The sequence below is a fragment of the Psilocybe cubensis genome, chromosome 8 (genome assembly GCF_017499595.1).
Source record: "Psilocybe cubensis strain MGC-MH-2018 chromosome 8, whole genome shotgun sequence".
NCBI classification, from domain to species: Eukaryota; Fungi; Basidiomycota; class Agaricomycetes; order Agaricales; family Agrocybaceae; genus Psilocybe; species Psilocybe cubensis.
This window is the reverse complement of record NC_063006.1, coordinates 2,530,875-2,551,073: the sequence shown is the minus strand read 5'-3', so window position 1 is coordinate 2,551,073 and position 20,199 is coordinate 2,530,875. Positions and strand designations below refer to the sequence as shown.

The window sequence follows — 20,199 nt, the reverse complement described above, 5'->3', positions numbered from 1 at the left end:
ATGAACGTACCTCAGCCGTTTGCGTATATATAACGGACTGAGGTGCGAAGATGGAAAGATTTAGAAGATAACAGGGTGCAGAATGAGAACACGTGATAGCTAATGATACGCCATAAGAATGGCGAAAGCTACTTAACATCTTTAACAGCTATTACTTGATGAGGATGTCAAACGAGCATATGCTGAAGGAGAGGCCGTAGAACTGGCCGCCAGAGTATGTCAAGCTATGTATTTCCGTTTTATTTTTAGTTCAAATGACTACTTCTACTCGCTATTTCGATTGATAACTAATGTACAAGCAGAATCCTGCAGTCCTGCTGCAAGTGTCGTGGCACTTGCTTGTGTCCACGTTGTTTAATTCAGACTATGAATGTCCCAAAGGTTGGATCAAAGATGGATATGCAAAACCGGCTCAAGTTAGCTCGCGTTGACAGCAAAACTCGTCAATTTGACATCAAAACTGCCCGTAAAGCATTGTTCTTGGGGAAAAAGGTTAACAGCAAGGTGGTTAATGGCTTGCTGCAACAGACCTCTGCTTTTCCAACTCGGGTATATTTTTATTTCCTCATATCTATATATTTTGTCTAAGAATATTACATAGAACACTTTTTCCAAGGCTTTATTTGAATATGGCTTCAACTTTTATCGGATGTTTACTGTTGACTTCATGCACGAAGTGGAACTGGGTGTCTGGAAGGCCCTATTTAGTTACCTACTCCGGATTCTTTATACCTCTAGCAACCAGAACGCCATTGCAACTCTGAACAAAAGGTATTGTCGTGATATCTCGATTCTTACTCAAACTAACTATAGATTTAGATACCGCCAAGTCTCCCCTTTTGGCCTCACAACTATCCGACGTTTTGCTAGGAATGCTTCAGATATGAAGAAACTGGCAGCATGGGATTTTGAAGATCTCCTTCAGGTAGGCCTCAATTGCATGTGATGTTTGATTTTAATTATTAATGATTCCATAATAGTGCTCTATACCAGTCTTTGAGGGCTTGTTGCCAGAACCTGCACACAATAAAATTATTCAAAACCTCTTGTTTGAAATGGCGACATGGCACGCCCTAGCCAAGCTTCGACTTCACACCGATACCACTCTGGACAAGTTGGGGAATTTGTGTACTCAGTTATGTGATCTCCTTCGTCAGTTCTAAAAGGAGGTTTGTAGTCAGTACGCCACTCGCAAGCTTCCATCAGAAACAGCCGCGAGAGGAAGAAGACAGGCAGCCAAGGCCAAAAAGGCAGCAAGTGCGGGTCTGCCAGTACCTCCGACTCAATCCAATGAACCCAAGACCCGCACGTTCAATATGCAAACGTACAAATTGCATTCCCTTCCCGATTACGTCAATTCTATTCGCCAATTTGGCACTACCAACGGCATAAGCACTCAGATGGGCAAAAGCGAGCACAAGAGAGCGAAACTCTTCTACAAACGGGTCAAGAAAGGTGATCATATTCGAGGTATTGCCAAACACATCTATCAAGAACGTGTGGTACACCGCACTAACCGTGTCGAGATGCGCAAGCTGCTGCGTGAGGACAGGGAGTTACTGGAGCCCACTCCTCCTGATTTACATTATCACATCTCATCAGATGTGCGTCAAAAGTTAGAAATACTACTCTGGATGTCACAAAACCAAAACGATCCGGCAACAAGGGTAAGCTGAATGTTTTGCTTGTTTTTATATACTCAATGTCATATTTAGGGCTTTATGCTTTGTCTCAAAACTCACTTTTATGCCTGCTTAACAGGGGCAAACAAATTCAGTGATAGTATTGGTACCCATGAGTGACTCCAAATCACTATACTCGGTGACCAAATTTACGAACATCAGGTTTTACGCATCAACTATACCTCATATGATATGCGTCAAATACAAGATACCTTGAAGCCAAACTCTTCCCAATGTGACATCATGGTACTTGCTAGCAACAAAGATGCAGATCAGCAGGTTCATCCTTATTAGTATGCCCGTATCATTGGAATCTACCACGCCAATGTGGTAATATCTACTCCTGATGATTACTACCGTGCCTCCAAGCACAAAGTGGATTTTCTTCATGTCTGATGGCTTGGTGATTGTGAAGATTGCCATTACGGTTGGAAATATAGAAGGCTTCCACAGTTGGCGTTTGGTGATATCAATGACTCTGCGTCATTTGGTTTTGTGGACCCATTCCTCGTAATTTGTGCAACCCATTTGATCCCTCACTTTAATCTTGGAAAAATACCAACTCTCGGCCCATCTGTAGCTTATAGAAGCAAAGAAAATAATGAAGGGGAAGAATGGGAGAGATATTATGTCAATTTGTGAGTACATTTAGTCACTTCTTACCCTTTACTAATTTTTTACAGTTTTGTGGATCGCGACATGGTCATGCTGTACAGAGGGGGTGGAGTTGCCCATGCTAGCACGCGAGCCGCTACCGATTCTCTTAGGCAAGACTGACGTGCAGATGACATTGCCTCTCGCAAAAAGCGCCGCGAGGCACATGAAGCACCTGATCCTGATCTGGAACCAGATGGGGCCTCAGACTAGGAGCACGACACTTAGGACCAGGCTGAAGTGGCACCTGAAAACAGCGCCAATTCTGATGACAATGAAGACAACAGCAACCAGCATACCAATTCTGAAGAGGAGGAGGAGGAGGAGAGCGATGAGGATAAGGACCGAGGTAACCTCGATGAACTTGGGTTCACTGAATACTAACTATAGCTTTATGTAAGTCTGTTGTAAATTTTCTTGTACCTCTACTAACACCTTTTTAGATGTATCCTTGTCTTGGCAAGTAATACATGTACCTTTTCTTGATTTTCACGTGATTTGGTAAGGAAGTGTATTGATATTTAACTAAAATTTTATTGTAACTTGCCTATATTCGCATTCATAATCTCAACCAAACTCGCACTCAAGTCACCACATTCCATTGCATTCACATCCGCATACTCTACAACAATATCTACACCCATACGCGTACCCACGCCCTCAATCACAGTTTCCGCCTCCTTCAACCCAGAACCAGAACTACAGGACAAGCTCATATGTGTCCCCACCCCCACATCCTCACTATTCAGAGTTTGGCGTCATGTCTTTGTCGCCTTCTCATGAATATATGGGGAGTGGGAACGTATACGCATCAAACGCGCATGCGCGCGTCCACGCATTTGATGTGCATGCGCGCGTCCATGCATTTGATGTGCATGCGCACGTCCACGCGTTTGATGCGCATCCGGGAATGCGCTTGATGCGCACCATGGCAACGCAACTGTCTGCAATGCGGCGTCTCTTCTGCAACCAGACTATGTCACCAACACCCTTTTCCTTCACGGCCCAGCGCGCTGGATGCAAATTGACGGAAATGTACCCGCAACTCGAAGGATTGTGTCGTTTTGGAAGAGGGATGTGTTATTTTGGGGAGGGAATGATCACGTCCATTGGCTACATCCCGTCAACACCTGCTACAGCGTGCCTCGCAATATATCACCACTCACCTGTTCTAGCCGGTTACCCATCGACCTCACGCCTTTTACAACCCATCATTTTTGAGACGCGTCGATGTTGACTGTGCACATACTGGCCATTCTTGGTGAGCACCAGCTAGGACCCAGAAGGTGCGCCGTGTTTGGATGCTGTGAAAGGTGCAAAGAGTCCGTTGAAGGCCTGGCAGAGTGTACAAGACATATCAAAGGAGGACACGCGGGGTTATAATGGCTCTCCCCAGTCTGTTTAAACGTTGGTTGTATTCTCAAGAGTAGATTTGCAAAAATAAATTGATATTTCATTGTTGTACCATGGACCTTTTACTCCATCTCAATGTCCTGATCATCCCCCTCCCCATTGCGTATCTCGACGTCCCTGGCTTCAATGGTCCTTGATGCCTTGATACGATTCTCAACAGCAACAACCGGCTGCCCAGCTTCCTGCCCCTCTCGAATTTGGCCGTTGGTTGAAGCGACAGGGTTGGTATGGACTCGCCCGGTCGCTGGCTTGTCGACGCTGAACACTATCTCAATCTTGTTGTCGGTATCAACATTGACACCAATTTTGGTATGCCCGTTGTGGCCATCAACGGTGACGTTGAGCCTGAGGCCGTCGTGATCAATCACGAGGCCAAATTGTACTCCTGGGAGTGCAAAAAAAATTAACAGTGAGTACTTACTTTGAATATTGAAGACTCACCTTGCTCATCCATATGTACTCTTCTGTTAACTCTGCTGATGCTGTTATATGATGGTGGTGACGAGTTGCTGGCGTACTGTGGCGGGTTTTGGTTGTGGTGGTTGTGGTGGTAGTGTTGAAAAAAAAAAGCACGCTGCCATCGTTGACGACTGCGGCGCGCTTTGCCACACCCATTTTGGTCATTGTCGTCGACGATGAGCTTGATATTGACGAGTTTTTAATGGATTAGCGTATTTATTTTATGTATACATATGGAAATACAACGCTTACCGTGTGTGAAACTTCAAATGAGCAATCATATATTATATTTAACACACGCGCCGGGCCAAGACATACGGCCCCTATATCGACCAGTTATGTAATGGCCGGTCAACCGGACTTGTTATAAACATACAAAAATTCTTACTTGAATTTGCAGGATAAAACAAATAATTGTTTGGATATTGTAAAGTTAATAAAGATATTGCTTGACAATGTAAACCGGGCCCCAAAAATTGGGTGGATTTGTAAGACCAAAAATTTATTGTATTGGTTTACATAGCATTGTAATCTACTGCCTATTTAGTTGATGTAGGTAGAGGTGAATCCGCCAAGAAGTGGTTTTCTCACTAGTACCTACCACTTTATTTAATATAACTTGAGCACTTGCCCTGCACACCTGTTTATATGGTGCCCACCTTTTTTAGATGCAAAATATATATCATTATAGGCCAAGCTGTATCATAAATCTGTATCATAGCTGCCCAAATCTGTATCATAGCCGCCTAAATCTGTATCATAGCTGCCCAAAGTTTATATCATAGCCACCCAAATCTGTATCATAGCTGCCCAAAGCTTGTATCATTGATTTTAAAGCTATATCATTAATTTCCGGAGCTGCATCATTAATTGTCCAAGAGCTACATCATTCTTTTTTAGATTACTTAATGGCTGCATCATTCTTTCTAGATTACTTAATGAAATGATCTTGATGTCATTGATCTGATTAGAATTAGGCTTTGGACCATCATTGATAAACATGACATCATGCTCAATTAGGGTCCTGGGCTTTTTCCTTTGCCTCGGCCCCTGGGTTTATAAATAGTGCTCATCCTATGCTACTTTTGTGCATTGCTGGCAATGGATTGGGCGCTTTTGGGGGCATTTCTGGACCGTTTTCCTTGGTTTTTTTTGGTAGACCTATAGTTTTAAGGTGTCGCAATCCGAATCTGAAATCAGAATTGCAATATCTTTACTCATTATTGTGCAATTAAGCGTACGAGGTTTTGGTCAAAAGGCGTACCTTGAATAGCACCCTCCAGGGGTTGGTATGCACCCTTCTGACTATGTCATTATTTTTTATTTATATTAGATAGAGTACTTGCCAAGTTTCAGCTTAATTGGAGCAGTGGAATCTATTGAACTAGAATGTGCACCCTATCTCTCCTCCTACCCCTTGTATAAATGCCTTTCTGATTAGATAAATTTAGGCCCAACTGGGGCAGGGTAGGCGCCCATTATACCAATTTTTAGAGCCCAAAATATTGGTATAACTTCAAGATTTAAGGGTACTACCCCCCACTCCCTCTAGAACTTGTGTATTTTATTATGGGATAGAATGACTATTCCCAGCACATATAGATATGTAAATCTGCTCTATATAGTACCACAAACATAATACATATCTTTGAAACATTCAGGATGAAGGGGAACACCTTGGTTATGAGGCTAATAAGAAGGTAAAAGGCCAAAGAGGTGACCACAAGCAAAGCATAAATAAAGGCCAATATCCTTCCGGGTCTCTAATGGGTTCTTCAACACCTTTCTTTCCATATCTCAACAATCACTGGTCCGATGCACAACATCCTTGATGTTCTAGAAAGCTGCATTTTGGGGCTATACTATCCTGCTTTTATATTTCCTGATCTTGAATGTTTATATATGGTAAATGCAAAAATACTGTGCATTTTGATGAAGAATGGTATTCTCTCTGCAGTATCTCATCTAATGGATGGGTCTTTTTAGACACTGAGAAAGATATTTAGGAGACACTTATAGGTATCTGTAGACATTAGGAATATGATTTATGACAAAGTATTGGTAGAGATATGGCCTGATCAATAAGCTACCATACCACTCCTCATACCCCCCTTGAATCAGTATGTTTCCTTGCTGCAGAGGGCTTTCAAGAATAAATTTTGGACTCTATGTACTGTTAGTAGTAGATCTACATGTTTTTAATGGTCTGAAAGCCCATCCTGTGTGATAATAAAATATACAAATTCTGGAGAGGATAGGGGGTAGTACCCTTAAATCTTGGAATTGCACCAAGATTTTAGGCTCTAAAAATTGGCATAATAGGCGCCTAGCCAGCCCGAGTTGGGCCTGAATTTATCTGATCAGGAAGGCATTCATACAAGGGGTAGGAGGAGGGGTAGGGTGCACATTCTAGTTCAATAGGTTCTACTGCTCCAATTAAGCTAAAACTTAGCATGTACCCTATTTGACATAAATAAAAAATAATGGCATGGTCAAAAAAATGCATACCAACCACTGGAGGGTGCTATTGAAGGTGCGCTTTTTGACCAAAATATTGTACGCTTAATTGCGCAATAATGAGTACAGATATTGTAATTCTGATTTCAGATTCGAATTGGTACACCTTAAAATTATAGGTCTACCAAAAAACACCAAGAGAAATGGTCCAGAAATGCCCCCAAAAGCGCCCAATCCATTGCCAGCAATGCACAAAAGTAGCATAGGATGAGCACTATTTATAAACCCAGGGGCCAAGGCACAGGAAAAAGCCTAGAACTTTAATTGAGCATGATGTCATGTCCATCAATAATAGCCCAAAGCCTAATTCTAAAATGGGCCCATGACATCAGATTAGTTTATTAAGTAATCCACAAAAGAATGATATAGCTTCTAAAGATTAATGATACAGCTTGGAAAATTAATGATAGAGCTTGGAAAATTAATGATACGGATTCAAACAGTAATGATACAGACTTAGGGCAGCTATGATAAAGTCTTTATGATATAGGTTTTAAGTGCAATGATGCAGAATACTGATATCAGTAATATGATATAGGTTGGGGCAGTAATGATATATATCATAAAAAGGTGCCCACCATATAAACAAGTGTGCGGGTAATTGCCCAAGTATTATCATAAAAAGTGGTAGGTACTAGTGTATATGCCGGAGGAGTAGGGAGTATGTGCATGGAGAGTTATGGCCAAAATACTTCAGGAGAGTGGTTTTGAAAGGTCATTGTATGTAGATCACATTATGCATTTCTGTTGGGATCACAACCATTTTCTGCACATCTAAAATAAAACTTGTTCATAAAATTGGCTACAGTTCTCCAAATTTCTTGCAAGATAGGTCATATGAAAGCTATTTTTTCCCTCAAAAAGATTATGTAGACTAAAATAAATTTAATGCACATGGTGAAGAGCTATCAATGGAATACTGTATTTAGAATGAAATTCACAGGTGCTCAGACACTTTGCTTCCCACTTCCATAGGCTTTCATACTGTGCCAGGTAATGGATCAGATAGCAACGGCCCCAAGGAGGCAAGCTGGTCTTCTGGGGCTTGAAGGAAAAGAGGAAGGCCAAGGAAATATAGACCTGATACAAGCCAATCTTCCACTTCTATTCCTCCACCTGCCCAAAACATGTTACAACACTTTGAACACAATATAGATGAAGTAAACATACCTCACTATCCGGAAGATCTGACAGACCAGCAGGTAATTGACAACTTGAGAGAGTTACAGGATGTTAGGACAAGAGAAAAGGTATATCTGTGTCAATATATTGAGATGTTCTTGCTCACAAATTATTATCTTAGTCTCAAAATGACTACCTTAGAGAGTGGCTTCCAAAAAGAGAAATATACCTCGGGACACTCATTGGCTGGGAGGCGCCTTCTCCGCGTTGGGATAATCAATGCCAGCAATGCCAAAGACTCCCGGAATGTTAGAGATGCCTTGAATGTTTCAGATCTCAGCTTGTTTGCCCTCACTGTCTGAGACAAAACCATCAACTGGTTCCATTTCACCGAGTCGAGAAATGGACAGGGGAGTACTTTTGTCCTGGAGGTTTATGGGAAGTAGGTATTAGGTTGTATCTTGGTCATAATGGAAAGAAGTGTCCAGTAAAATTGCCCTTAAACAAGAGTACCCACAGGACAAGCATTGGAGCCGAAGGATATATTGGAAACAGGATTCAATCTGCCGCTAAAAACAACTATTGGAGCGGCACATCACTTGCTGCCAATGAATATAGCAGGAGCGGGAATCATGATGCCGCCAATGAATACTACAGGAGCGGGACTCGTGATGCCGCCAAAGTTACGGATACTCATGACATTGGTCCAATCCCAGCAAACAATGACAAAGAGTCTTTCACATCTCAGCTTTTTGCAGATCCTGAAATCCCAATTCTGTTTGAACTGGATGATGGAGACAATGAGGATATCAACTTGTATGGAGAACTTGATACAAGCTTCCACGATCAACCCCATCCAAGGGCAGAAGATAATGACGGTATCCCATTCAAAGTTATTATTCATACATCCGGAGTACACTATCTACCCATTTGGACTTGTACTTGCCAATCTGCCGTGCTGCCTTTAGATTTGCAATATCTGGAAATGGGTCTTTTTGCTACTAGTTTTCAGAATATCCGAACCTTGTTTACACTGGACATGCTAGAGGATTTTAGGGTTACCAACCTTGAATGCAAAACCTTGGGCTATCAATATTATCAAAAGCTCAGACGCATTACCTCATCTTCATTTCCCAAAAAGGTTCTGAACCGCTATTGGGAACTGAGAAGGCTTAGTCGCCAATACAGAAACCTTATATTGCACAAAATACACGGTCAAGGACACTCTAAACAGGCTCTAAAGGCTTATATGGAGTTGAAATACCCACAACAAGGCTCCAAAATGCATCCCAATCAGGAATCTTTCAGCTCAATAACATCTCTGGAAACAGGGCAAACACGGAACAATTCTTCATCCCGACCATCGGAACCAAACGAAGTTCCCAAACGGAATGATACAACATCCCGGTTGGAAGTTGATCCAGGTGATTCTGACCCAAATAATATGTCACCTGAACCTCCATCCAGAAACAAGCCAGATAAAAGAGGGTCCTTGACATTGTTCTGTCCAGCATGTCCACAGCCAGGTGTTAATCTATCTGATAACTGGGTTCTTGAAGCCAATAGGTAAGCAGAATACCTTTATTCAATTATTAAGCTCACATTATATTAGTGATATCTATATTCGTAGCTATGTGGCAGATGGAAACTTCAAAGCCAATCATTTGAATCAAAAAAACAAGGGAGACGATGTCTGGCTCAGTGTTGGAGAAGGTTTTATGACCAATCCTGGGCCATACAAGGAGCATATAAAGGAAGCTATTTCTCTGGCACCACATTATAAATGGGTAAGTGTATTGCTGCCGCGGCCTAACATGCTCCCGCCGCAGCTCAGCATGCTTCCAATTAACAACTTTTCCAGGAACCAACTTGTCACAACTACCATGCACAAAAAGCAGAGAATAGAGTTAGCCCTAGAAAACGAGTTAGAGGAATAGGCGCCCATGCGTGTGCAAGACATGGATGCTTTTGTCCTAACAGTGTTGTTGATTTCGACAAAGGAAAGAAGCAAATGCACATGGATTGGTCCTTAACACAGGCAAGGGAAACAACAAATACTAAAGGCATCACTAGGCATCTGGAAATTTACGATATCAACTGCCAATATTGCGTCAATCTCATGAAGCATCTGACTGACTCTACAAAGATGCACTGGCCCCCCTCTGTCAAAATAACCTTTGCTATTGGTCTTTTCCACATCCATGGGCATAAATCTGAATGCTTATACAAGTATGCCTCAACCTGAGTGGTCCTTACCACTTATATGATATATACTGACTAGATTTCAGCACAACCTCATGTAAATCTGTTAGTGAATAAAGATATGAAAAATTGTGGTAAATAAATGAGATATCCTACCAGCCATTTATCAAAAAGCTGTGACACTTTTCATTCAATGCCAGCCCCATTTTTTATTCAATGCCAGCCCTATTTTTTATTGGATGCCAGCCATATTTTTCATTGAATATCAGCCGAATTTATCATTGGATGCCAACCAAATTTTTCACAGAATGTCAGCCAAATTTCTCATTAAATATCAGCCAAATTTCTCATTCCATGCCACCCACTTTTCTCATTCAATGCCAGCCGTATTTCTTATTGGATGCCAGCCGTATTTCTCATTGGATGTCAACCAAATTTCTCATTCCATGCCACCCACATTTTTTATAGAATGTCAGCCATATTTCTCATTTGATGCCAGTGAGTGGTACCTACCATTTTTTTGATAAAACAATAGCAAGTGTTAGCACACTCTTTTTATAACTGTTGATGGTTTTATCACAAAGCAAAATAATGAGAAGATTGGTCTATTTCTTATAAGTTTACTTCGCTTTTTCAAAGCCTTTTTCATTAGATAATACCCTTCTTTCTCATTATCTTTAGGGCGCTTTTTCAATACCTTTTGATTAGATACCAGCCTGGTTATTTGATAAGATTGTTCTACATCAATATATCTTATCTTTGCTTGGTCATTTCTGATGCCATGCCATCAAATCAGGAACACTGTGGGTACTTCTAGGCCATGTCTATCAATCCATCAAAGCTATTATTAAATAAACTTTTCTCTCCTCGGCCCCTTGGTCTATAAATAGTGCTCATCCTATGCTACTTTTGTGCATTGCTGGCAATGGATTGGGTGCTTTTGGGGGCATTTCTGGACCGTTTCCTTTGGTGCTTTTTGGTAGACCTATAGTTTCAAGGTGTCCCAATCCGAATATGAAATCAGAATTGCAATATCTTTACTCATTATTGTGCAATTAAGCGTACGATGTTTTGGTCAAAAAGCGCACCTTAAATAGCACCCTCCAGGGGTTGGTATGCACCCTTCTGACTATGCCATTATTTTTTATTTATGTTTGACGGAGTACATGCCAAGTTTTAGCTCAATTAGAGCAGTGGGACCTATTGAACTAGGATGTGCACTCTACCCCTCCTCCTACCCCTTGTATGAATACCTTCCTGATTAGATAAATTCAAGCCCAACTGGGATAATGTAGGCGCTTATTATACTAATTTTTAAAGCCCAAGATATTGGTGAAATTCTAAGATTAAAGGGTACTACTCCCCATCCTCTCCAAAGCTTGTGTATTTTATTATGAGGTAGGATGGGCATATAGACATGATAAAAACTTATCCAGCTAACATTTTGCATTCTATAAACATAAAACATACCCTTAGAAGACCTTAAATGGTAAGGAACAGCTTGTTTCTGAGACAACTGAAGTGAGATTGTATAACATTCATAATATGGGTGTATCACTGCAGGTACTGCACTGTTGCTCATATAATATACCTCTCTGGGTAGTTATTTACGCCCCCTACATGGTTTTTTAATGATGCAAAGCTCCCCAACAAGGTCCTAAGATGCCAGACAAAGAATACCCTCAATGAGGCACAAATACACAAAAAGCAAAATATGACTGGCAAAGTGATATCCAAAAAATACATAGATAGTACAGTCATGTAGGCCTAAATGATACCTTCCTGTGGTATATAGAATCATGGTGGCCTGATGAGTATGAGTTGAGATATGTCAAAATGTATCTCGGAGAAAGGGCAAAGAGGTGACCACAAACAAAGCATAAATAAAGGCCAATATCCATTCGGGTCTCTGATGGGTTCTTCAACACCTTTCTTTCCATATCTCAGCAACCACTTGTCCAATGCACAACATCCTGGATGTTTTGAAAAGCTACATTTTGGGGCTATACTATCCTGCTTTTATATTTCCTGATCATGAACATTTATATATGGTAAATGCGAAAATACTGTGCATTTTGATAAAGAATGGTATTCTCTCTGCAGCATCTCATCTAGAGGATGGATCTTTTTGAACCTTGAGAATAATATTTAGTAGGGACCTGTAGGTATTTGTAGACGTCAAGAATATTTTTTATAATGAAGTATTTGTAGAGATATAGCCTGATCAATAATCTACTATACCTTTCCTCATACCCCCCCTTTAATCAGTATGTTTCCTTGCTGCAGAGGGCTTTTAAGGGTAACTTTTGGACTCTATGTACTGTTATTAGTAGATCTACATGTTTTTCAATGGTCTGAGAGCACATCCTATTGTATAATAAAATACACAAGTTCTGGGGGGAGTGGGGGGTAGTACCCTTAAATCTTGGAATTGCACCAAGATTTTAGGCTCTAAAAGTTGGTATAATAGACGCCTACCCAGGCCTGGTTGGGCCTGAATTTATCTGATCAGGAAGGCATTTGTACAAGGGGTAGGAGGAGGGGTAGGGTGCACATCCTAGTTCAATAGGTTCCACTGCTCTAATTGAGCTAAAACTTGGCATGTACTCTGTCTAACATAAATAATAAATAATGGCATAGTCAAAAGGGTGCATGCTGCCCCCTGGAGGGTGCTATTCAAGCTGCGCTTTTTGACCAAAACATTGTACGCTTAATTGCACAATAATGAGTAAAGATATTGCAGTTCTGATTTCCGATTCGAATTGGGACACTTTAAAACTATAGGTCTATCAAAAAACACCAAGGAAAACGGTCCAGAAATGCTCCCAAAAGCGCCCAATCCATTGCCAGCAATGCACAAAAGTAGCATAGGATGAGTGTTATTTATAGAGCCAGGAGCCAAGGGAAGGGGCAGGGACAGGGCCCTAATGTGATGGCTGTCAGCCCTAATTCTAATATATTTAGTCCGAGTTCCTGGGCCAAAAATAGCATGCACTAATTAATCTAGTACAGGATTATCAAGCCTAGATAATCATAAGATTAGATATGAAATCATAATGAAATCACCTCTACAGCTAATAAAATCAATTCTAAATATTAATGAAATACTTCAAGATAGAAATGAAATTGCAATGAAATCGTTGATAATAGTGGAATAAAACAGCCTTCAATTGAAATGAAATCAAGCCAATAAGTAATGAAATCAATTGGTTTGATATCATATTTTTGTCTAGGAATGAAATGCCCAATAGTAATGAAATTCCTAGATAAACAATGATATGAATTACTGGATAACAGTTCAGTTTGCCTGTAGACAGTTGTCTAGATATAATAATATAAAATTGAAACTACTAGTGGCCAGCGGCTTATGATAAACTTGCTGGCACGGAATGATATATGTGCTGGTATACCAATGAAATATTTCTGCCAGTGTTTTATGATACACTTGCTGGCACGGAATGATATGGGGCTGGCATGGAATGATATATGTGCTGGTATACCAATGAAATATTTGTGCCAGTGGCTTATGATAAACTCGCTGGCACAGAATAATATATGTGCTGGTATACCAATGAAATATTCGTGCCAGCGGCTTATGATAAACTTGCTGGCACAGAATAATAAATAATATACAGTTGTCAGTGCATATGAAAAATACCCTGGCAATACAAATAATATATTTCATACTTAGTATACCACAATTTTTCATATTATACATATGCTGGCAATTTAACATGAGGTTGTGCTGAAATACTGTCAGGTTATATCATATAAGGTGGTAAGTAGTAGTGTCAACCTACATTCCGGGCGTTGGAATTATTGATGGAGAAATATTGGAACCTCTCTGGTCCGTCCTCAATGATACTTCCCAAAGTACTCGTTTGGCAACCACTGCACACCGCGCTGAAGTTCTGGATGACCACATGGGTGATTCAAATTGGAAAAAAACAATATTTCATGTTTGCAAAGCTGCCACCATAGCGGCCAAGTACAAGCGGGCCGTTGAACAGTCCGGCATAACAGAAGCATTCTACCGAAATCTTACGGAACAACAACCTTCCAAGCTAGTTGACACATGGGAGCAAGAAATCAAACAGGCCGAGTTTGATTGGGATCAAGGAGTATCCAATGCTATGAGTCAAGTAATGGCAAGCAAAGTGAAAACTGCTGCCGGATGACAAGAAATTGAATTACATCTCTCAAATATGGAGCTGACTTCCTCCGGAGCTACAGGCAAGGCTGCTTGGATTTCATCTGGCTTGAAATTGGAACAAGCTCAGTATGTTTTCTATTTTTTTGAATTTTATATATTTTTATACCCTACAGATTAGAGCTAAGAAGCCATGTTCGCAAACTTGGAACTCATCCATCCACAGCTCAACAGCTTGATTTGGTTAATAAATGTCGGTCAATGCGAACACGAGTCGAGGCTTTCAGCCGTACTGCATTGACATTCTTGGGGGAAGAGGCTTTGGAGAGTATTCAAGAAGTTAATACCCCAGTTCTTAACAACAAAGTCAGCAATGATGAGATAGCCAACATTGGGAATGTCAACATTATCCGGGCGGATCCGGAACGGCAACCTCTCCCGTTCCTGTCAGCACTGCTTGATGATTATTTCCAAGATCTTGAAGAAGGCATGGCTCACCAACTTAAAGGGCTGCAAAAACTCAAGTTACACATTCGCCAGGGCCATGCTGAAGATTGTCTTGAGGCAGTTAGATCAGCCCTCATTCAGCTCTCGTGGCAATATAAATATCAAGTCCGCATGGCAGATTTGGTATACACAGGCACCCGCGCATGGGACGGAGTCAAACTGTTGAATGCATCTTGGAAATTGCACAAAAAGATTTACAACGCAAACTGGATAGCAATGATTCGCATTGCTGGCCACTCCGAAGAGGATATTATGCAGATACGGAGGGAGTTTCCTGTTTTATATGACCATGATTGCAAGCACAGCGCAGCAATTTTGGATCTGAATGTTCGGGGCAGCAGTTCCGACTGGCTTAGTTGGATTTGGAGATCCCGCCAAGGACTCAATGCCGATAACCAATTATACGTCAATGAATGTGAGTTATCTTTCTCTTGACTCTACAAACTATCTAAAATCTGCAAGTCTTTTGTCTTAACTGGCTGAGAGCTAGGGCTCAAAGAAACAGATGGAAATAAGAACTATCCCTGACAAACAAAGAAATGGAATAGATGGTGAGATTTTATGTCCATATGGCCAAGACTTGGAAGAAACGGCATGAAATTGTTCCGGACCGCTTGGCAGGTCATAGGGCTTTCTGTCAGAAGCAGATAGCAATGTGGAATGACTTGGGGTGGGCCGCCGATGTCAAATTCTAGAAGATAAACGGAAACTATCCCTCCGTGTGGATTTTTATAACTACAAATTAGGTCACCTGTTCTATTTACTAAACTTGTAATCTATATATTTCTCCAACTAACTGATCAATATTGCCACAAGACCACCATGAGCCTTCCTTGTATCTTCAATCCCCCTACTAAAGATGAACACTATCTTCTCAGCTACGATGAAAGACGTGCTTTAGCAAAGCTGCATGTTCATTTGTGTGGTGCTTGGATCCAAACTGGATACCGATTGTTACTTAGTTCAGCATCAAGTGTGCCGCTGGACACTTTGGCAAGATGGCTCTCATTGTTGGAAAGAGAGGCAGTAAGTGAGATTATTCTTTCAATTAATCATTTATTTATATGGAATTGCAGGCTATATTTCTCAGAGTGCTTGGATACTGTTATATAAATGGATTTGCTGTCGACACCTCCTTCTTTATAGCAGAAATCCTTAACCAATCGGTCCATGCTGTTCTCAATAGCAATCCCCATCACAATGCAGTTCTCTTTCAATTAATTAACCAGTGCTGGTCAGCAGAGGAAGATAACAATATTTTAAAATCAACAAAACCATGGGGCTACTGGTGGGAACCTGGACATAAAGCCAATGAAGATTGGAAAGTCTCTGATATCACAATTGAGTCTCAGGTCAGAGAGTTTTGGAATAAGGTACCTATAGAACCATATTTATTTCATATAATTGTTTGTTGATAAATCTACATAGATTGTCCTCCCGCGATATGCAGAAGAGCTCAAGTTGAGCAAGAAAGGTGGTCCATCTGAGTCTGCGGCACAAACCCATTCCGCTGCTCCGGCGGCAGCCCAGCACTCTGAAAGGCCCACGCCGGGAGCCAATTACCCCAATCAACCTTCGGCGGATGCCCTTCACCCTATTTAGTCAATTTTCTCAGCTTTAAATCATCAAAAAAGCTCTAGAAGTTCCAAAAAAACAGGTCCACAAGCTTCAGCATCAAAGTCAAAGGTTAGCTTTGCTTCAGGACCTCAGGATTCCAAACAGGCTTCTGCAAGCCGCTCCGCTGCCCTGCCGGTTGCCAATACTCGGGATCATATGTCTCCCATTGCCATCTCGGACCATAGGCCTCCATACTGTCCTAAATGCGGGCAGCCAATTTTTACACATGTTATGAGATCTTTGGCCAATCTTTGTCTCAATCTTGCAGATATGAGGAAAACTGCCGATGAAGCCGTAGCCCACTTTTCCGACCTGGTGGGCCAATATTCAATTATAGAAAACATAGCTTACGAGTATGGGAGGCCTTCCTTTGAGAATAACTTTCCACTCCCCGACAAATACAAGCTTCAGCATCCAGAACACCCAAAATCTGATGGCTAGAATGCTTGTCTATCCGAAATGCAATACAATGCTCTTTCTCAAATGAATGATGCCTCATTCTGTATTAATGGCATCTTTTATTCATTTGTTGCCTTGAAAGAGCTTCCTTTCCACCCCCCTTGGCTGTATTCTACACCACCATCCAGGGTTGTCAATGTTCAAACGGCTTCGGACACTGCCGCCAAAACATTGGATCCGAAAGTTATTCCGCCCAAACCTTTTGCCCCTTTGGCTTCCACTTCCTCCGCAAACGACATGTTTATTCTGGATTCACATGCATCCTTGAATGATTATCGAGAAAATAATGACAACTGTGTGTCCTCTTTTTCTTCTGGCACATTCGTTTCTGCAGATTATTTAGAACAATTGGCAGAACAAATTGAAGATAAAGAAGATTTTGAAAAGTTCTCGGACGTGATGGAAGACTCAGAAGTTTTGGATGATGAAACACAATCTTATAACAACTGGAGCTATGAAGATGAAGATCAAGACGGTGGTTACAATTTAAATAACAATTTCAATACTTTGCATTGAGATCAATTTAAAATCTACAAGTTTTGAAGAATATTGGAGAAAGTTGACCATCCCACTTTGCTAACTCCTAGTCGTTCCAAAACCAATCTACGCATATAAAAGGCTAAAACTGCTCTGTCTCCATCACATATTACCCCGTGCTGTAGCACTCTTCCTGAAATTGCAAATAATGTTGTTGGATCATACTTGTACCTTATGCCAATGCCTGGAAGTTCAATTCTCCCATTTTCATAGTTGCCCAATGGCATGAGCAAATCATACCATGGGTGACAAGACCCATTGTCACAATGAAAAGGCGTGTCTCTATTGCTGATGATACTGATGACGCCAGAGGGGGAAGTCCAGAAAGTAAGGATATGCTTCAAAAGTTCAGCCTTGTGAATGATCTTGGGTTGAGACGATATCCGCTCGAGGAACTCCATTCCGGCCCAAAACTTTGCCAGATGAATAATGCTTAGGATGGCTCCAATCAATGCCAAAGTAGTCATTAGACTGGCAATAAATGATAGTCCGTTGAGATGTGTGAGATCAGCCAAAACCTCCAATGGATTGGATTGCTGCCAAAGCATTCAAATCAATAAATCACAGAAAGAATAAAACACCCTACCTCATGCCCTTGCTGAAACCAAGCAGGTGAAAAGTTGGCATTTCCTGGGCGCAGCCAGGCAGACTCATGTCTGAAGTAAGTTTTGTTGGCCCTCCAGCTAGTTGATGAAGGGGTCATACGAATGAGACCTTCAATATTTTGTAGCATTTTCCATGTAGAATTCTGAGGTTTTCAGATATTTACCTGACATTTATTTAAAGCACTCACCACCCATCTTTCTATCAAGATTCCAGGCAAATACCATGCCAGAATGTTCCCCTCACTATTAGCCACAGTTCCGGATTTGCACCAATACAACATTGGAAGATGTATTGGTGGAAATAAATTTTTTAGATTGTCTTCAACGGCATTGTTTCTTCCAGTGCAATGTTCTGACAAGTGTTCAACATAATTGTTTGCATTCCATTTAGTTTGCTCTAATGTGGTATAAGGCAGTCTGAGACCTTGACTTTTTGGTAAATTTCTTTAGCACTTACCTTGATTTGAGTGGGCCTCCAGAATTATTTCAACAGCTAGATTACACTCATACAATGTTTTGGCAGTCATATCTTCCGGAATCAATGTAGGCATTACGTTGTTGACCTTGCTTGCCATGTATGATTGCATGTAAGTAGAAAGGGCTTGGGTCATATTAATGGGCTGACTCATTATGTTTGAAAACAGTGGGTTGGTAGGTGAATTGATTATTGGAGGCACTGATTAATGTAATTTTTGGGTATGTTATGTCCTGGGTTCTTCAAACACGGCTCATATTTTCCCGCGTCAAGCATAACTTTCGGACTAGATAAGGTACTGCAAGCTAATATTATGGCTTGGACTGATCCCGTGATTCATTTACGGGCAGAATATGACGGCCCGTGGACGGGTCCCGCGAGCAGTCGGCTCCGAATTTTGCCGTGATGCGCAGACGGAGCAAATATCATGGTCCGTCATGGGCCAGCGAGGGGGCCATTTATTTATAAATAGCCCGTGTGGCAAGAGAAAAATTAGCCGTTCCAGCTGGACCATAGGGGACGGGGTATTTTTAGTTTAGTACTTAATGTAAATCACCCCGTGCATTACGTCAATTCATCAATTTTAAATATATCGTAAGGTATGTAATTATACAACTGTCCTATGTGGTGTCAGTATGTAAGAAGAGAGAAGGGGCGGTGGAGAGGGAACCAGCAGCATTAAGCTGCTGGTTGTCAAGAAAGGTGGCGTATATGCCTCTAACCCTGATCTGCACGCCGGCGCAGTCATTGTCATTTGTGTCCTCTCAAGAGCCCGGTACATCCGGAAGTGGGCGTTGGCCGCAAAGGGAGGGGAAGGATTCAAATGTTTGAGGGTCATTGTTGCCAACTGTTGAGTCAGCGCCGCCATTGATGTACCAAAGCCCCAGAGAGCTTAGAAATTGTATAGCCAAAAACACGTCAATGGTATTCTTCCTGGCAAACCTGATTTCTTATTGTTTGGAGAGGCGGGAGGTATAGGTTGGATATGTTGTATACACCAAGAGAATACTAGGACAAGCTTGAATTCGAAGTTAGATATTAAGAGGATAAGCTACGCACGTTGGACATTGGATCTAACATAAGGAGGGATGGGCGGAGTTAGGCAGGCTCATCTGGAGGTCGTGAAAGGGATGTGGATATATCAATTAGAGTAGTGGAGTCGTAGAAAGCACGGGAGATTGTCACAGAGTCACATGGGCTGAATACAAGAAATCAGATATGCATAATCAGTATGTACAAGCAACGCACTTTGCAGGCCAACCAAGAGTATAGTTTGTCTTGGATATTTGACTGCTACGGTTGAATAGCTCTATCAAGTGGGCCTTTTCCGCAGCTGGGTCCCATTCCTGCCTAAGTTCCGGTGTCGTCAGAACAGCATTCCAAGGTTCTAGGGATACATGCTCCTTGCCAGTGGGAACATCCAGCGCCATCCTATAGACATTCCCCCCCAGACTTTGTTGAGTTTCGATGCACCGCAACATTTCCAAGCTCTGGAAGAGATGTTGCCCTTGCCTTTCCCTTTTGTTTTGGAGGAGATGAATCTGTGGAATGCGTAAGTCGTGCGTCTGCAGACGTAAATGGCAAATTGTATGTACTTACCACGAGCAGCGACAGTTAATCCAGTGGTCTAATCAGATCATCAAGTGCCGCAGTCAGAAAACGCTCCTCCATGGCCATAAGTGAACAAATTATAGTGAAGGGGATTCCATCTATGCTGCAACACACCCCTGTTCAGCTTGATATTGTCCCACGCCATTGTCGTCGAGAAAGCAGACTCAACAAGCAGAATGTTTGTTGGAG

The 20,199-nt window shown here is 41.6% G+C and overlaps 6 protein-coding genes across 6 annotated transcripts; 4 read left to right on the top strand and 2 right to left on the bottom strand.

Annotated features, from left to right (window-relative positions):
* JR316_0009287 (uncharacterized protein) lies at positions 1-2,720 on the top strand (the record flags this gene model as incomplete). The annotated part of the gene is made up of 8 exons (XM_047894991.1): positions 1-6; positions 149-214; positions 364-549; positions 602-771; positions 820-925; positions 981-1,126; positions 1,178-1,667; positions 2,565-2,720. 8 exons carry the CDS (start codon positions 1-3, stop codon positions 2,718-2,720), a joined length of 1,326 nt encoding a protein of 441 aa, XP_047746450.1.
* Positions 2,721-3,811: 1,091 nt separating this feature from the next.
* Positions 3,812-4,203, bottom strand: JR316_0009286 (uncharacterized protein; the record flags this gene model as incomplete). The annotated part of the gene is made up of 2 exons (XM_047894990.1): positions 3,812-4,134; positions 4,191-4,203. The coding sequence occupies 2 exons, from the start codon at positions 4,201-4,203 to the stop codon at positions 3,812-3,814; spliced, it is 336 nt and encodes a 111-aa protein (XP_047746449.1).
* Positions 4,204-8,317: 4,114 nt separating this feature from the next.
* Positions 8,318-9,784, top strand: JR316_0009285 (uncharacterized protein; the record flags this gene model as incomplete). Its single annotated transcript, XM_047894989.1, has 3 exons — positions 8,318-8,334; positions 8,367-9,413; positions 9,478-9,784. The coding sequence occupies 3 exons, from the start codon at positions 8,318-8,320 to the stop codon at positions 9,782-9,784; spliced, it is 1,371 nt and encodes a 456-aa protein (XP_047746448.1).
* A 4,470-nt stretch (positions 9,785-14,254) lies between these two features.
* JR316_0009284 (uncharacterized protein) lies at positions 14,255-16,308 on the top strand (the record flags this gene model as incomplete). Its single annotated transcript, XM_047894988.1, has 5 exons — positions 14,255-14,328; positions 14,376-14,982; positions 15,523-15,732; positions 15,936-16,079; positions 16,135-16,308. The coding sequence occupies 5 exons, from the start codon at positions 14,255-14,257 to the stop codon at positions 16,306-16,308; spliced, it is 1,209 nt and encodes a 402-aa protein (XP_047746447.1).
* A 474-nt stretch (positions 16,309-16,782) lies between these two features.
* On the top strand, positions 16,783-17,298 carry JR316_0009283 (uncharacterized protein; the record flags this gene model as incomplete). Its single annotated transcript, XM_047894987.1, has 2 exons — positions 16,783-17,077; positions 17,117-17,298. The coding sequence occupies 2 exons, from the start codon at positions 16,783-16,785 to the stop codon at positions 17,296-17,298; spliced, it is 477 nt and encodes a 158-aa protein (XP_047746446.1).
* Positions 17,299-19,497: 2,199 nt separating this feature from the next.
* JR316_0009282 (uncharacterized protein) lies at positions 19,498-19,829 on the bottom strand (the record flags this gene model as incomplete). Its single annotated transcript, XM_047894986.1, has 2 exons — positions 19,498-19,597; positions 19,648-19,829. 2 exons carry the CDS (start codon positions 19,827-19,829, stop codon positions 19,498-19,500), a joined length of 282 nt encoding a protein of 93 aa, XP_047746445.1.
* Positions 19,830-20,199: the final 370 nt, after the last annotated feature.